The sequence below is a fragment of the Acanthochromis polyacanthus genome, chromosome 8 (genome assembly GCF_021347895.1).
Source record: "Acanthochromis polyacanthus isolate Apoly-LR-REF ecotype Palm Island chromosome 8, KAUST_Apoly_ChrSc, whole genome shotgun sequence".
NCBI lineage: Eukaryota > Metazoa > Chordata > Actinopteri > Pomacentridae > Acanthochromis > Acanthochromis polyacanthus.
In genome coordinates this window covers 7,535,916-7,554,527 of record NC_067120.1, presented here as the reverse complement: position 1 = coordinate 7,554,527, position 18,612 = coordinate 7,535,916, and the positions used below count along the sequence as shown (strand labels likewise).

General features: G+C 40.6%; 1 protein-coding gene across 4 annotated transcripts in view; it reads left to right on the top strand.

Moving 5' to 3' along the window:
* Positions 1–18,612, top strand: part of abcc8 (ATP-binding cassette, sub-family C (CFTR/MRP), member 8) — an 84,142-nt gene that overhangs the window by 12,500 nt on the left and 53,030 nt on the right. For all 4 annotated transcript variants that reach the window (XM_051952805.1, XM_051952806.1, XM_051952808.1 and 1 more), the window contains exons 4-9: positions 463–584; positions 4,514–4,680; positions 7,201–7,443; positions 11,894–12,082; positions 13,023–13,187; positions 14,289–14,444. In XM_051952805.1, the coding sequence (XP_051808765.1) occupies positions 463–584; positions 4,514–4,680; positions 7,201–7,443; positions 11,894–12,082; positions 13,023–13,187; positions 14,289–14,444 (1,042 nt within the window). The remainder of the gene's footprint in view (positions 1–462; positions 585–4,513; positions 4,681–7,200; positions 7,444–11,893; positions 12,083–13,022; positions 13,188–14,288; positions 14,445–18,612) is intronic.

Sequence of the window (18,612 nt, the reverse complement as noted above, 5' to 3'; positions counted from 1 at the left end):
ACTCAGGGAGCCACAGCTGGATAGCAAATCTAGCTCTGCCCCTTATTTTCTCCTTGTTATCTGTTTCCTTCTTCACCTGGAGCATCCGAGTCCAGCTGTTGTCTAATATAGTGAGTCTGCACATAACAGCCTTCAGGATTTCTGTCGATCAGCCCTTTGTGCAAACTGGAGGGGAGTTTGATTGTTCCTGAGGGAAGCAGAAGAGCTCTCCATCTGCTCACCTCCTTACCGGGCTTTTTAACGCTGATTTCAGTGCTGTGCTGAAGGGGATGAGATGGTCGTTTATGTCTGTGTGTGTGCTTGAAGGTGAAATTTTATGCTTAACGATGCACCTCCTAAACCGAGAGGCAGCCAGAAACACATTACAGATCATACAAAAGAAATGAGATGTTATAACTGCTCCAACCTGGTCATTTTGTGCCTACTCTGACATATCTTTTTCCATGTGATGTCCACTTGCAGGTTCAGCCAGTCCCTCCACCTTCACCTGTACATGCCTGCGGGGCTGGCTTTCATGGCCGGCATCACCTCTATCATCTACTATCATAACATTGAGACCTCCAACTTCCCCAAACTACTATTAGGTACAGTATTCTTGAATTCAGCTGCCCTTTGCATGATTTCTTCTTCATGAGTCTTCATTTATTCATGAAGAATGACTGAAAACAACCATGTCTTTCCTAGAAACTCACTTCTCTGGGTAGCATCACTCAAACATCCTTCTTAGTCAAGGTTTTGAGCAAATCTTGAGTCTTTTGTGGCATCAAAATCTGATTAGGTTTTGTGCAGATGTTACTGAATTGTGTTTGGGGTATGTGCAGCCAGAATTAACCATCATTTTGGAGCTGTTAATTCAGAACAACAGCTGATTAAAATTCTAGTCTTTAGGTGGATATAATGATAAAACCCCTAATAGGGTCAGTGGAGCCATTTGCACACAAATGGTTCATTACCTTCAGATTTGACTGTGAGATGATTGAGTCCAATATCATGCAGTGTTATTGTTCCACTCTGGATAGATATTAATGATTAAGAAAATGAGTTTCAGGTGAAAGATCAGCACAGCCTGCATAGTGGATGAACGTTACAGCTGCAAAGATATCCAGTAGAGGAAGTTTTTATTACGATCTGTGTCAAAACCCTGCTGGATGGTTTGAATGGCATATTATTTTTAAAATGTCACCCAATATAAACCAGAAACAAAAATAAAAAGAGAAAAAAACGTTGGATATTCAGCTTTGGCACTATCTGTGAACTAATCATATGGACGTACAGTTCCTTTGGATCAACCAAATCTGAGCTTAAAATTGTGTCTTAAATTTAAAAAGTTTGCCAAAAAAAACCCCATTTGCTTTAACGAGATTCCATAACAAACTAAAATTCTGCACTCAGTTACAAAGCCTGAAAACAATTAGCAACTCATCCGTGACCAACAACCACAAATCAAAACTTCAGGGACATTTCAGCTGAACTGCAGTCTGTGTTTAGCAAAAATGTAATTAGTAGCTTAAAATATATACAGTATGTAGAGCAGGGGTGTCGAAATCCGTTCCTGGAGGGCCAGTATCCTGCATGTTTTAGATGTTTCCCTCTTCCAACACACCTGATTCAAATGATCAGGCTCGTTATCAGGCTTCTGCTGAGCTTGATGATAAGCTGATCATTTGAATCAGGTGTGTTGGAAGAGGGAAACATCTAAAACATGCAGGATAGTGGCCCTCCAGGAACTGAGTTTGACACCCCTGATGTAGAGCATTTTTTCCAGTATTGATAACTCTTTGGAGCACTTAGAAAATGTTGTAAGTCTATTTTGTACCGTAAACAATCACAGAAGCTCAATTCATTTTTCTTTTTCTTTTGATTTCTGTCAATATAAATGTGTCATGTTGAACCTACTACATTTTTGAGTTGTCTCTGCTTCTAGTAATGGTTGTGCTGTTTCCATAGAGGTGCAGGATTTTACATTGCAGGTAAAAACAGTCCACAGTGAGTAAAAATGTGACAGAAGCTCAATCACCCATAAACTAGGGTTCAGTGGTTCAGTCAGATAAATAGAATATCACCCTTCACTTTCATCCACTGGTTGTCATCACAAAACGCCCATATTTTCCGGTGGAACGATTACCCTGTCGCTGCTCTTTAAATGTTCGTGCAGTTTTCCCTCCCTTCATGCATCATTAGCTCATCTGTGTGCAGCTCATGATACTCCACCCATCGAGTCAGCGAGCCGCCCTGGGCTTTGATGCCTCCACATCACAGGGAGACAGAAATGAATCTTCTAAATTGAGACTCTGCTGTTGACCCTCGCAGTGACAGTATCATCGCACTGTAGATGTTCTTCATTATAGAGAAATGAACACTGCATTTGATTCTGCTGCAGAGCGGGGATGGAAGACTGTATTTTCTCTGTTAGCCAGCAGTGAAGCCTTTCAATTAAATCTTTTTTATATATGTTTATTTTTTTCACAAGTGGCCTCTTGATATTTGCAATAAAGCTGCTCGACTGACACGGTGTGACTCTGTCAAATGATCCACTTGGAACAGAAACAACTGAATTACCAGGGATTAGCTGAATTATAGTTGTTGACCTTAAGCTTCTTCACATAAGATTGACTAGACACACATTGTTGAAGCGTTATTGGTGATGTTTTAGGAGAGGATGATAGGAGAAAAGGAAAAACAAAAGAAGAAGATCATGTTTTTGTCACGAATCAGGGACAGAACCCGAGCAGAGAACCACGCTACCGAGGCAGAAGCAGGGTTTGAGAGAGTTTTCTTGTAAGGGAGGAACTGTGATGGTGGAGCGGGGAGCCAGGAGTTAGTCTGGGAGGGAGTGGAGGAATGAGTCCGGGGTTGGAGCTCCGGAGCCAGGGATCAGTGGTCGTCGGTGGTTCTTGAGGGGGAGCAGAGTGTGGTGGCCGGTGAGCGGGTGGACACCTGGTGGTCAGAGGACGGAGGGCGACGAGGAAGCTAGAGGAGGGAAGGAAACAGAGGGAGGAGGAGGAAGCCAAGCGCTGGTGGTCCGGGAGCGCGGATGTGGGAGGTGGAAGGCAGGGGTGGCAGATGGATCTGGGGACGCTGGATGGGAAGCCGAGGAGGGGAGCCAGAGGGGAACATGATGCAGGAGGGGAGCCAAGGCAGGGATCAGAGGGAGGTTCGTGGGTGGCGGACAGGGCAAGAGGGGATCCGGGCAGCTGGGTCTTCTAGGTAGGAAGAAAGCAGAAACAATGTTAGACTCGTTCTCTTAAACACAGCAAGAATCTACACGGCTAGAAGGAAACTGACTAGGCAGTCGAGTTTACAATCTGGCGAAGTCTGGGAGGATGAGCCGGTCTTTTATTGTCAGGGGTGGTAATCAGTGAATGAGCCACAGCTGCCCGGATTCTGGGGAGAGAGCAAATTACTAAGTGGAGGCAACCGTGAGGCTGCACTCCACCTGGTGCAGAGCTAGAGAGGGAGGGGAAGGAGAGAGAGAGAGAGAGAGAAAGGAAAGAGGGAGAAAGATAGGAAAAAGGGGATTTGGATGTCAGGTGGGACAGGGGGTGAGGAGGAGGCCCTGACAGTTTTGTGTCCACAGCTGTTACTAATACTGGAAATTAAAATGGTGGATCTGGATTTCATGTTTTTTTTTTAACTATTTCCTTATTAATTAGCTTCCATTCTCTCTGCTCTGCATATACACCGTGTGCATTTCAGCTGGAAAACTTTTCGAATTTTGTCATGTGTCTATTGGTCACAGCTGATTAACTGATGGCTTCACTGTTCATTTGCAATTTTTTGGTTTTTACAGAATCTTTTTTGAGCAAAATGTTTGTTTTTGGTGAATTTCTAAATGACACAGGAAAAATAAAGCACTTTTGATGAAATGTTCAATTCAATTTAATTCATAAAACTAAGAAAATGAAGTTGCTTTTTCTTATAGAGTTGTATAATCCTCAGACAGACACTGATAAAAACCACTAAAACCTGCACCTGTCAATCTTGTAAGATTTGTAAAAGGCCGATTTATTGATTCAAATTATGTTCTTGTTTTGTTTTTTTTCTTGTTCTCAAAACCGTAATCATATCGACTTGTGCCCTAATAATCCGGTAGTGATATAAGTTAAGTTTAAAAGTTTAAAACCTTTGTGTTTCTGTAGTATAGTAGTTTGTTCGTTGCTTGCACATTATGCCACTCTGATGCTGGCAGTCGTGTCCATGCTTGTGATTGGTCATCTGTAATGACCTGCGCCTCAATGAATTCGATGAGTTTCTATTCCTCAATAAAGTCACTGAATTGAATTTTGCCTCCACTAGATAAATTGCTCATTAAAGAAATGACTCCATCAGCGTTTCCACGGCTATTACATGTATGAAATGTGTCTCAGACTGCAAATAGAAAATATCTGAAAACTGCGGTAATGTGAACATTTAATTTAGATTCCAGCTCTGATGTAAGTCCACAGTTGGGTGTTTATCATTTCCTTTCCTCCTGATTTGCGATGTGCCACTGATCCGTGCTTCATTTCCTCAGCTCTGCTCATCTACTGGGTTCTGGCCTTCATCATGAAGACCATCAAGTTTGCCAAATACACCGAACACGGCATCGGCCCCAGGCAGCTCCGCTACTGCATCACTGGACTGCTGGTGCTGCTCTATGGACTCCTACTGGCTGTAGAGATCAATGTCATCCTGGGCAGGGTGAGTGTGTGTAGTCATCTGATTATAGTTTGTTTTAAGCCTTTAGTCACCTGAGCTTCTTTCCTTAAACCCACATAGCTCCAGTGGTCAGCGATGAGTGAAGCTGCCCAGCGTGAGTTAAAAATACAGTAGGTTGGATGCAGTGATGCTGCTGGTTTTTAAAAGCTTTCAACAAGCTAATGTTTATATTGGAGCATGTGATGTGGTGATGGCACTCAGGCAGCTGTCATTGCTGTCAAGATAGAGCACAGTCTGAGTACAGAGACAGTCCTTCTGAATGACATGTTTATAAAGAAACAAAGAGACAAGAATCCAAAGATGGTGCTCAGAATGATGATTATAAAAAATGTATTAGGAACACTGGGAATGGTGATGCCACTCAACATTGATGAACATTTTCCTGGTGGTCATTTGTGGTTTTTCTTTAGAAAAATCCCCTGCAGGCCAAAAAACACTTTTCCCATAAACCATCATAACAAAAGAGTCAACTGTAAAGCTGCTTTCTGTTGCCATAAGGTCAGCTTTTACTCTATTATTATTTTATTTTGTAATCCATGTCTCTTTATACTTGTGAAACCTCAATAGCCATTTGAATAGACTTTTATTTTCCCGACATCATCACAAAGTAAAGTCTGTGGGACAAGTAGGAACCATGAGCAGGTCCAGGGTGGATGATCAGCTGATAGTGAAGCCTATTACAGGACTACATCCCAACCCTAAATCAATATTTACAAAAGCATAACTTCTAACAACTATTCTAGGTGTATAGTTTTTTATATCTGAATCCTTGTTGTGTATTTTGACATGGCAGTGATGCATGTATAAGTGAATGATGAAAATAAGTGACCAAAAAATGTGTTATTTGGCCTCAGACAATTTCTGCCAGACAGAAAGCCAAAACAAAATGAGATCTAGATATAGATAATATAGATATAGATAGTAGTTTCTCTACTACCCCACTGGGAGTAATGGTCTTAGCCTCGTCATTTCTGTAAAAATTGTCTGAATGGAGCATGAGGCAAACCTGGAAGCCAGAAATAGCTTTAAGTCTCATGTGCCAGAAAAGCAAATGGCATCTTTTCATTGAGTTAAGTGTCCAGTTCTCCTCATGTTGTTACCATGTTCTCCGCTGTAGCTAGTTTAGGACCAAATACAAAGTACAGCTGGGGCTGATTGGTAACTAAGGGTATTTGGTAATAAACCAAAATACTTAACAAATGGAAATTTTGATCTGATAATAACACAAGATGAAAAGTTAATTGCAGTTCCATAGTTCCACAGTCATTGACCAGCAGACAGACATAGCAAAAATAAAGCATCCTAAAGCAACAAAAAGTGAAACTTCTCAGAGAAAATGCAACAAAAATGGTACGAAGCAAAACAAAACCAATGAGAGTCCAAAGAGCAGATCCTCTGAGCTTTATGAACCAGACTATAAGAGCCTTAGGGATGAAATCTGGCTTATCTGTGGTTCAAAGGTGCATCAGACTGAAATGTGACCGAAATATGATTATAAGTATATTTCATCATGTTTAAGCTGGATTTTCTCGCATGACAAACCAATTGTTCTCTTATCTTGTGATTATTTAGCTTTTGACATTTTCAGACCCCTTCTGAGAACAGCAGGGACAATGTCAGACACTTTTCAGTATTTTTCCTCTGGGCAATTTACAGTCTGCTTGTCTCTGTTAACCTCTGACACTGAGCCCACATCTGATATTGAATCAGACTCCTCTGTATGAACAGTAAATACAGCGATTCTCCGTCATGCCCGGTATTCAAACCTACTGGGGCTCCATTGTTTGTAATGCATTGTTAAATGTTTGAAACAAATTTCTAATAATGGTCTCACCTGCTCCTCTGACTTGGTTTTGATTAGCTATCATCACCAAAATTACATTAAAAACACAAATTTGTAAAATATAATCGCTGAATAATCGTTTCTAATCTCGACCCATTTTCAAACAAAACAATGAAAGCAGAATCTTAAAGGACCAATCATTATTTCTGTGAATTTATGGTTTTATAAATAGTGTTTGAATGTTCTCATCTGCTACTCACAAACCGAGTTTCCACTAAAAGCACCTTTTTTTCTTCCTGCTGGTTCTATTATATAACTGTGTCCTCATATAGCACTTTGTGAGGTTAAGTTTCTGTGTACCATGTCGGTTCTATTCTGTTCTGTTGACTTGTGTTACTTTCAAAGCCTGTAGTTATTTTGATGTTAGAACACCCATAAGGACTGTTCAGCTTCACTAAAAGTCATTACCATAGCAATAACAGACAAGCTGTAATTAATGCACAATAAAGAAAGCTTTCAGCAGTAATTAAGCTGCTAAAAAGACGTGTTTGACTGCCACTCATGTATGCTTCATATGCAGTATGTGTAGAATTATAATCATTATCTTAGTTCCTGTTCCATTGAACGTCTAATCTGTGGTTTGCAGTATTTTCATCAGCTCCTGTGTTCAGGTCACAGAGCCGAGCGGTAAATCAAACTTCTTCTGTTTCTGCCGACAGCGCTACATGTGTTTCGCCAACCCGACAGAAGTGAAGCCCCCCGAAGACCTCCAGGACCTCGGCGTTCGTTTCCTGCAGCCCTTCGTCAACCTGCTGTCCAAAGCCACCTACTGGTGGATGAACACCTTCATTACCTCGGCTCACAGGCGACCCATCGACCTCAAGGTCATCGGCAAACTGCCCATCGCCATGAGAGCACTCACGAACTACATCAAGCTACGCAAGGCCTTCGAAGACCAGAAGGTGAGTGCAAGTTTCTGTGAAATGAATTGAGATTGTTGGCGAGCTCTTGAACCACCTCAAACCATCGACCGCTGTGCAGAAACACGAAACAAATTCATTCAACCAGTGTTTGGTTTTTCAAGAAAATATCACATGTTTTTACTGTAATAACAGCCAATATCTGTGTGTGATTCTACTACATCTTGATATGGTAAAAATCACAAGCATCACAATGTTAATGTGGCCGAATAAATATAATCTCATCTGCGTCAGGCCGCGATGCAGATGGTACACAGAAACTAAAGGAATATGAGCTGTAAAATCTATGACGATAACACTGAGATATTTCTTTCAGAATTAACCTCGGAAACATAAAACCTACTGGCAGGGTTAGAAACATGTTGTTGTTTTTTTAAATGCAGAAAAATTACAGAATTTCCAGAGCGAGAAATTGGGAAAACTGAAATGATAGTTAGATCGCCATGTTTTCTACGTACGTAAACAGAAACGTTTTCCAGACAATTATGGAAACAAATAAAACTGTACAGAATTTTGCTAAATGTCTGTCGTACTTAGAGTCACAGTGTTTCAAGTGTTTTTTCGTGGTGCACAGGAGACATTTTTGAGTTCTCTTTACTTGTAGGCGTGTTTGTTCTGTTTCCATAGGACTTTATACTGCAGTGAAAAATGAGCCTACAGTGAATAAAATATGACTGGAGCAAAAAATGCCCAGATATTGCTTAAGGGCTACAGGGTTTATTATTTTATACAATTTCTATGCACAGAATAAAGCAACTGTGTGAACATTTAGCGTTACTGTTAACAAGTATCTTTGGGCAGATTACAGAACAGCAGCAAACTGGTGTCACTGTTTGAATCTGATGATTATCTTCAAGGGATCAGCTTGGATCTTCCACTGAAGCACAAATAAGGTTTTAAGTATTTCTGTAAGAGCTTAGGAAGCAGTTTGTTTATGGCGTCACTTCACTTTATTTTAGACCATTTGTTAGCATAACCATCTTTTTAAATCTTGTTTTTCCAAGATGCTTGCTGAGGTCAGTCTGACATGTACATGAAGTGATCTGGGAATCCTATAAAATGTTATTTTTTAAAATAGTACTGCTCTCATAAAAACAAACAATAAAAAAACAACTATTTTAATCTATTTCCTGTGATGACTCAGCTCTGGCTGAACTGGGAAAATTAGACTTTATTCAGACGTCACAGATTGGATTGCTCAGTGGGGTAAACACTCAAATGTCACCCTGACACAAGCATGCATTTCTGCATGTACACATGCTCAGGCCTGTAAAGTCCTCTGTTATTTACAATAATACCATCACAATATTTAATGTACTTTATGTTGAATACCTGTGGCAATACTTTGATGTTGGTGCTGTGTTAGAAGGGTTAAATCCTACATTTGTTTGCTTGGTGATTGTCATTCAACCTTGATTTAACGTTGGGGATATATTGATATAGAAGTGTTATTTATGAGGTTGTTGCTAGAGGTACGGACCCGTACCCGTAGCCTGTGGACTACGGATACGGCACTTGCCATTTGCCAATCAGATACGCGAGATCTGGTCACGTGACTCCCAGTAGACGCTAGCTGTACGGACCCGTAGCATCGGTACGACAGGTACGGACCCTAAACCTGACCCTAACACTAACCCTAACCTTAACCTTTGCTTACCTTTCAACAGTTTGCCGTGGTTAGCAGCTTCTTGACTCGTGAGACTCGCGTACGGGTCCGTATCTGTCTGGCAAATGGAAAGTGCCGTACCCGTAGCCTGTGGGCTACGGATACGGGTCCACTACCTATTTGTGAACAATATCTGCACCACCGTCTTGGGGCCCCAAAGAACAATTATCATTACCTGGACATAATGATCCCCAATCTAATCACAGCAATGACAAAAAAACACATCTGTCCTAATAAGCAACATATATCGCAACATATATCTCAGATCAGATACTACATCCGTTTTTGAGTAATGTTGCTGACAGACAGACTGACAGACAGACAAACGTACGCTGATCATCACATAACTCCACTGCGTTCCCTATGTTTGGTTGAGACTTCAACAGGCTGTCTTTTTTCTCCTGCTCTTGCCTCGAGGCAGCTGTCTTGCAGTCTTTTTAATGCACGTCCAAGCTGAGGACGTTCCCTCGTTGCATTTTATTTATCCTCTCAGTCCGAGCACGTGTCTGGGGTCGGAGGTGAAGGGCCTCCTCTGCAGGGTCATTGTTTTCCAGTGTTTGGAAGGTCATCTGAGGTTCGTCACTGCTGCGTGTGCGTCCGGTGTGAACGCAACCGCTGCTTCCTTCCGGCAGGAGTGAGGGATGAGAGAGACCGAGGGGTCCCAGTGGAGCTGTGGAGAAGGGTGGAGGAGGGCCCAGAGGCGCCGGGTCGTTCTCATTCTACTGTGAACGAGGCGACATCCTGACCCATGCGGGGGTGAAAGCACTGCACTTCATGGGAAGCTGGTTCCACTCAGAGTGTGTGAGAATGAAACATCCCCCTTCCTGGTTGTTTGAACCCAAGGTAGAAAGAGAAGGATGCGTGTGATGCTCACATGGGCGCCGAGGTTCAATGTGAGCTCGAATGGAAAGACGGACTCATGATGTCGGTCACGTCTGTTCTGTGAGTGACGCAGGCGTGTTCGCAGAGAAATGCGCACAGATAGACACAGATGCACGAAATGCTCTGGGACTGTTTACTGCACCGTGACGGTCCAGATGTTTCCCTCTGATCGCTGCTGACTGACTCACTGAACCAAGCTGCTGTGTTGTTTGTGACATTATAGACATTATTAATGAATATATATACATATATATATATATATATATATATATATATATATATTGGTAGTTCTTTCGTCTATCTTGGAAATCTATTTAACCCTCTGAACTCTAAGTAATTTATGAATGGTTGTTGCTCAGACTGTGGGCTCATTTTTCACTGTAATATAAAATCCTGCACCTCTTTGAAAACACATTACTATTGACTATAAGTAGATAGAACCCATAAATGTCTTCTGTGCAGTTTTATGATGTTACAGTGTCATAAATCATATAAAAAAGAAAAAAATAATCTACCCAAGGATGCTTTCGAAAAAATAACCCTCGATATGCATTAGAATAAAAAAAATGCAATTTTGACAGATTTATGTTTTTGATTTTTTTACTACATTCAGATATAATATCTCAAGTCACACCAATATCTACAGCTGTTGTCACATTTTTACTCACTGTGGGTTCATTTTTCACTGCAATGTAAAGTTCTGCACCTCTATGGAAACAGCAAGGCAGAAAAAACTTCATAATGATGTTAGAATGTGACAAATCATCAAAACTGTATTAAATGAATACATGTGAGTATTTGTTTATTGAAATTAAGATGGAAAACTTTAGTCAACATGTATAATTTTTTTTTTTTCAAATTCAGTACGAGTGTTACTGATATTGGATCAAAACACAGATATACAGACTCTAGATATTCTACCACTTACATTTTTAACTTTCCACACTTGTCTCCTATCTGTTCACTGTAAACACTGCCTGCAGTTCAACTGAACAGTCCCTGAATTTTTGTTACACGAGTCTCGGTTGCAGTTTCAAGACTAATGACTTCTCAGTTGTGTTGAGGAGTGTAGAATTTTTTGGATTTGACAAAATTAGGGTTGTGTAAAAGACTTATTTTTGGCAATATTTTAAATGAGAATAGAATGATATTCAATTGTATATTGACCCAAGTGACTTTAATGAAATTTAACAATTTGATAGCTACAATAAATTTCGTATAATTTTGGCATTTTTTAAATAATGCTAACATGCCTTTCAAACACGTTGTTGGGTTTGAGGTGATGATTTAATGTCTTCAAATGTCACTGAAATAACTGTAGACAGTTTTTAACCTGCTGCTTAATCCACTGGTTTCCAGCTTTATATATGTATACGTATGAGTGGAAGAGGTCCACTGTGAAAACTTGAAGTTAATCACCACATCCCAGCAGCAGCAGCAGCAGTGGGGGGGATGGGCGCCCTGAATCTGACCTCATTTCACTGGTTTCTGCATCAGTTCTCAAGTGTTGATTCAGCTTTTGTATTCATGCAGTTATTTCCTCTACTTGCTCTGCTAGCAGCCCTTCATTGTCTAACCTAGTTTCTATTCCTTTTGTCGTGCTGCCAGTTTTACTCCTCAGAGAACTGGCACTGTAGTCTCACTAAAAAGACCTCTCTTCACCAAGAGCTATCTTTGTTACACTAATGGAACAATGTGCCTCTGATAGCTGGTGATTAATGTTTGTAATTTAGATTTTGAACAACCCAAATCCTTTAAAAGAGGTCATAATTGTTAATCAGCCTCTGCAGATTATCTCTATCAAATAAATGACATTCAGTGTATTCACTCAGCATGCTCATATTTTCCACCTTCTCTTCTTTTTTCCTTTTTATCTCCATTCAGAGGCCTCAGGGCACAGCGCCCCAGGGTCCAAAGTGGATCTGGCAGGCATTGAGAAAAGCATTCGGCAGACCTCTTATCCTCAGCATCACATTCCGCTTTTTGGCCGACCTGCTGGGCTTCGCCGGTCCTCTGTGCATCTCTGGCATCGTCCACCACATCAGCAAAGACAATCGCACCATCCAGCAGCCGGTGAGGGACGACTTTGCTTTGCAGAAATGTATCCAAAGGGTCTTTTTAATGTTTGAAAAAGATCTCAAGATTTGTTCAAAAGTGCAGAAAAAAACCCTTCAGGTCACGTTTTTATTGTGATTTCTAAGAATTCAAACCATGGTGGAGAAACAGCTTCAGACAAGACAAGACAGATTCACCTCATGACTTCCTATTGCCTCTCAAAGGTCACGGTTTGGTGAGACATTTATGATGCTCTCTCTCTGTACACCTGCCCGACAGTGCACTAATTTAAGCCTCCTGAAATATTTATGAGACTTTATGCTGCTGGAGCTATCTCAGTTTCTTAGATTCCACGCAGGGCAGATGGTCACTCATGCATCCATCTGTAAGAATAACTCCTCAGTTATTTGTTTGGAAGCCACATCCAAGCGATGCAGTGGAAAGTGAATATGAGAGTGGTAAAAATGTGTGTCAGTGTGGAGAGAAGACTAAATAATAGGGCACTTTGCAAGATGTGAGGCAATGAGAGACTCTGAAACGTGTTTTGGTTTAGAGAGAAGGACTCACAGCAGCGTTGAGGCGCATTTTTAATCAATAATGTGATCCCTCCTGGGAAAACCATCTACCCCCCATGCTGCAGAATTAATTAATCTTTGAGGGAGAAACCGTGTCCGTCTGCTGTAAATGAACCTCATTTTTCTTGGGTTTCCAGCTCCCACCCACATATCGGCTGTGTGTCTGGAGGCTGCACTCCATTTCAGATTAACTGAAATGGCAACAATACATTTTAAACGGAGGTTTGAAGCAATATGCAGGAGCAGTTTTAGTAGGAATTCGTTATTGACCGACACTCTTCAAGTCAAATCCAATCCCAAAGAGGTCAATCTGTGTGACCTTCCTGCCTAAAAATTATGAGTCAGTCGATATCTCTGCTTCTCCCATCTCCCTGCAATTCCAGATGAGGCTGCTCGGTATCTATTTCATTTCCTCCAAGGAGTTTCTGGAGAATGCGTATGTGTTGGCTGTGCTGCTCTTCTTCGCCCTGCTCCTGCAGAGGACTTTCCTCCAGGCTTCCTATTACGTGGCCATTGAAACAGGCATCAACCTGCGGGGCGCCATACAGGTAAAACTTCCAAATCACACAAAAAGCTATGTGTGAGTTATTGACAAATCATTTACAAATGTATTTATTATTCACACATTTGGACAACATCAATATCTGACTAACTATATGATCAGACTAATGTTTTCTGAATCTGAGAGTAGTCTAACCTGTGTTTAACCTTCTGAACTCCAAGCAATTACTGAGGTTTGTTGCTCCAGTTACATTTTTACTCACTGTGACCTCATTTTTACTGCAAAATAAAGTCCTGCCCCTCTATGGAAACAGCTCAACCATGGCTAAAATGAGAACAAGCCTTCTGTGCATTATGATTAAATGCCATAAATCATTTAAGAAGTTTGATTTATTTAATTATTTCTTTTAGAAAAAATGTAAAAAAAAAACTGAAATCAGCATGTAGATCATTTTCTTCAGTTGTCCACAGGTGTTATTAAAACTGGAAAGTATGTTGACTCTGCATAATGTACGTATTTGACTTTGTTTCTGTCCTGTGTACACAGCCTGCAGTTCAGCCCAGTTCAGCCACAACATCCCAGTATTTCTGTTGCATGACTGTTTGTCACAATTAAGTCACTTATAGCACCTCAGCTGTAACAAGAAGCATCCATTTTTATTTTTATTTATTTATTTTACAAACTCTGGATTGAACAAATGATTCATTTTTGGCTATTTTTAAATAACTCCTTCAAAATTACTAGAAAAATTGAATTAATTAACTAAAGAAATAAAATGATTTTGGTAAAATATCAGAGTTCAAACTGTGTTTTTATGTTTTTACTGTCTCTGGCTGATTAAATAAAATTGTGTAATTTTTGCATTTTTTTATAAGACAACATGAATTTCAAATCCATCAGGTGGTTTGGAGATTTAGAAGACAAATGTTTGGAAAAACTTCTTGAGATTTTCAGAGAAGAAGCAAATCTGAGGACGGTGGTTCATTGACACTGAATGTTGGTCAAAAGTTTAAATCACTCCTCCAAAGGAAGCATCTCTCTGTTTAAACTGTTGTTCATCTTGATCAGTCTGAAGAAATTAATGATTATTTCATCTATTGATTTTGGTGTGTGAAAGACTTTGTTGTATTTGATTTTTTTTCCCCAGACAAAAATCTACAACAAGATCATGCGTCTGTGCACCTCCAACATGTCGATGGGCGAGTTAACCGTTGCCCAGATCTGCAACCTGGTCGCCATAGACACCAACCAGCTCATGTGGTTTTTCTTCCTCTGTCCCAACCTGTGGGCCATGCCAGTACAGGTGAGAATCATGTTTGTCTGCTCTGCTTGGTTCATGTCCAAACCGTTATAGTCCATCCACTGAGAGCAGAACTGCAAGATATCGATGTTTCACCATCATCTTTCTGTTGATGTTTGTCTTTGTTTCTTGAACTCTGTGCTGCAGAGCAACAGAGGGATGCTTCCATTCATATGTAGCGAGACTTTCATCCTGCTGTGTGGCTTTCCTTCATTCTCTGGAAAGAGCAGATGTCAGTGTTAGCAGAAGGTTGGCAGCAGAGATGACTGTGCAGGATATGTTTTATTGACAAGCAGAAGACAGCCGAGTCCTTCCTAAAGGCAAACAGAAGTTATGTTTAAATTTAGTGTTACTCACCAAAATGCACTCCGTGTCCCTGGGACCAACAATCCAGAACCAGAAATAACCTTAAGAAAAACAGAAAGCAAAGCTGACTGAGAATATGTGAGAATTTAGAAGAGTTTTGATAACAGACTGATCACAATATGTTCTGTAAAAATGAAGCTTCACATGATTTAGAGAAATAAACACACTTTTATATATCATAGACCTTATTTAAGGCAATTGTTTGGTGGTATAAAGATCTCTAACATTTCAGTCTGTTTTTATATTTTGAAGCATTTTATTTGAATTCTTGCAGACACTAGCAGGCCCAGTGATGTTTACTGAAGTACAATTACACATTTCTGTTTTGAACGTTATTTATTTTGGCTTATTTAAGCCTTTGCACCTCGTATTATGTTTGGAGAGAAAAACTGCTCTTATCTCTTTATAGCAGGGAGCACTGTCCCAAAGACGTGTCTACCTCTACATGAAAAGGCTCAAAATAAATAATCATTTTGAAATGGCAAAAGAAATGATGACAGAGACGAGTCTTGAGGCCTGACAACACAACCTCAGTAATGTTTGTTGGCACAAAATCAACCAAATAGTACAAGCTTTGGATGTCCTGGTGGACTGACTTCCTGGTAATCTTGTTGTGTTTTCATTTGTGTCATTTCTGCAGACAGTTTAAAAGTAGAAACACAAGCAACCATTCTCCACTAATTGATGCAGCTCCAAAACATTTTGCGTGACTAAAACATCAAACTCTAAATGAAAAAGTGCTTTGAGTTCACTAATAGACAGTGAAGGGAGTGATATAAACTCAGCAAAGATGTGAAAGCTGTTGTGGTCCCTGTCATGTCTCGTCTTTTTCTTCTGTTTCTTCTTTGTGCTTCTAGTCTGTTTTGTTGTTGCTTCTCTTGTGTGCCTCAGCTGGTTTTAGTTTCCATCTCTGTCTTGTTTCTTTCTGCTCCTGTCATTCCTGATTTTTTCCACCTTTTCCCAGTTATCTCGTGTTCCTCCCTCAGCACATTGTTAGTGCATTTGCTCTCCTGCCTTCATTTTTGCCTCTTTGTGTCTCAGTGTTGTTCCCTGAGCTTTGGTTTCTCTTTTTGTACTCCTGTGGTTAATTTTCTTCTGTTGAATTATCATTTGTTGGCCTTGTATTGGATTTTTGCCTCCCAGAACCCTGCAGCTCCTTTTGTTGTTCATCCACAGTGAGCTCCATTAACGTTCACCTTAGTTTGCCAACCCTGCCTGTCTCTGTGTCTGCTTCTAGGTGCTCAGTTTGTGCCCACACAACAGACAACCTCCTGCTATATTTAGGAATAAAAGAAAGCTTCAGCTATTCAGAAACAGGCCGTGCTACATCTTCTGCTGCCACCGTAAGCCTGCTGGTAGCTCAGCATTAGTATTCACTGGCTGTACTCACCTATCTGCCCCAGACTGTGAATAGATCCATTGTGCTCGAACTTTACTGCCTCCTGCTCTGAGGGGACGTGTCACTGAGCTTTTGAAGTTCGCCAGTGATCTCAGATTTTTAATCGATTTTCTGTGGCTTTTCATTTCTGTTGAACTTTCTAGTTATCACAAGATCCTCAAGATTTGCAAGTGAGTGGCTGCCCTGACACTTTAGGAAGATTTGCAGCCTTTGTTTCCGCGTCCAACATCTTTCAATAACCAGCTCAGTACTTTATCTCCACTCTCTTGGCATATTGTGTGTTTAGTATGAGGACTTGTAGAAAAAGCAACTATGTAGCGGTTCATGTTCCGCCAATATCAAGACTCTTAAACTACAGCTGCAAAGTGGAGCCTGACTGACATGTTGGTAGGATGATATTATCAGGCGATATCGGCCTGTTATGAATATATAAGTATCAGTGAAAACTTTCTTACAGAAAGCAAATGGAAGAATAAGGTTTGCCTCTACATTCTTCAGGAAAATCTAAAATAATCAGCCAGAAGGTTGAGTCCAAAATGTATTTCGGTGTTCCAACAAGACAGTGACCCAAAACACACATCAAAAGTGGTAAAGAAATGACTAAATAAGATAAGATAAGGTAATCTTTCTTACTCTCCATGTCAGGGGAAATTTCCCATGTTACAGCATACAGTAAGAGCAACAATAAACAACAATACAGTCAGGCTAGAATTAAGGTTTTAGGTTTATCTCACAAAGTCCTCACTTAAACACCGTCAAGAATCTGTGGACTGTGTCGAAGAACCAAGTCAACAAATTTAGTTGAGCTACACTGATTCCGTCAAGAGGAGGGTTAAAGATACAACCAGAAGCTTCTAAGTACAATGGACACTTAGAGTAATATTAGCATTGCTGTCTTGTGGGTTTCAAGGATTCAGAGTTACAGGAGTCATTGGAGACCCCACTGCCTTGATATACAAGATCTTTACAGGCAAATGACAATTTTTTGGTCTCAGCTGTATATACCCACAATATTAGTCAATATGTCAGATTTCCCTACTCCTAAAAAAACAGAATTGGTCATTTACACCAGTGTTTTTTCTCCTATGACCAGTGTAATGTCTTTTATATTCATGCTTTTGTGATTTAGTGTCGGTATAATTTGCAATATGTGGCCAGGGATGTGATCCGTCTTCATTTCTGACATCAGTAGGGCATCCAGTTTCACATATTGTTTGGCAGGTTCGTAATCAATGGCTCCATTCCGGTGAACAGCATGCCTAATAACAGGAACCCAGCTTACCTAAATAGAATGCTGTTCATTACTTTTTTGCTTCTCCTGCCATGGAGAGCTAAAATATGTTCTGTGACAAGCTTTTGTAATGAATCAAAGCCTCAACAGAATGTAGCTGCGTGCTAGTTTAGCCTTTGTAAGAAAAACCTGTGGTTCTTCTTTTCTCTTATCTCTATTGTCTGATCACTTATTGACTCTAAAGCTCATATCAGTATTTATCTATTACAGGATTTGTCCCTCTATCCTGTTTTTTGCCGTGCTATTGGCTCAAGAGACTTAAAAAATAGTCCCTTTGCTTTATTATTTTGGGATGGACTGAAATATAAGAATAAATGCTGGACGTATTACCTTAAAATTTGTCACATGTCCTCATACATAATCTGCAGTCGTTCTGGTGAGTCTTTTTGTAGCTCCAACAGCAGGTAAATTATTCCTCCCCAGTGGTCAGCAGCTCTTGAAATGCTCAGAGAAACACTGCCATTGTAAAGCGGTCTTGTAACAGCAACTCACCGTTCAATCAGGTGTGATTGTTGCGAGCAGCAGAGAGAAAACGTGTCGACGGGTTGGCGACTCCACAAATGTACATTACCTTGACAAATGCTGTGTTTACTCATTAACGACACCTTCAGAGGCAGCTATCGTACAAACAGAGAGAGAAAATAACCCATCACACTGTTCTGTTGTTTTACTCACACTATCTGGTGGCAGATGAAGGTGGCGGTGTGGGTGTGAAATGTGACATCCATCTCAATCTAGTTTTCTGTCTCCTGGAGATTTCTGAATCTGCCGTGGACCAATGTGATGCCAAGGGCAGGGGCTGCAGAACAGGCAAGGACAGATGGATTCACCGCTCATAAATGGTGTCATGAAAGATGAATTTGAGTGCTGGAGGATGGAAATAAAGCTCCAGCCTCAACCTGACTGACCACTGTTGAATAAAATGTATTTGAAATCTTTAGCCTTGTAAAAAGGTGCTGCTTGTTCCTTCCTTTGTAAGACTGCAAATGAATGCAACCATTTGTTCACATTTGTTTGTTCAGGAGTGATATCATATTAAGCATGAAGGACTCTCGGCTTGTATGACGTCTCCTCGCCTGTATGTTGCTTCCCTCATTAGGCTCAAGGTCGCTGCT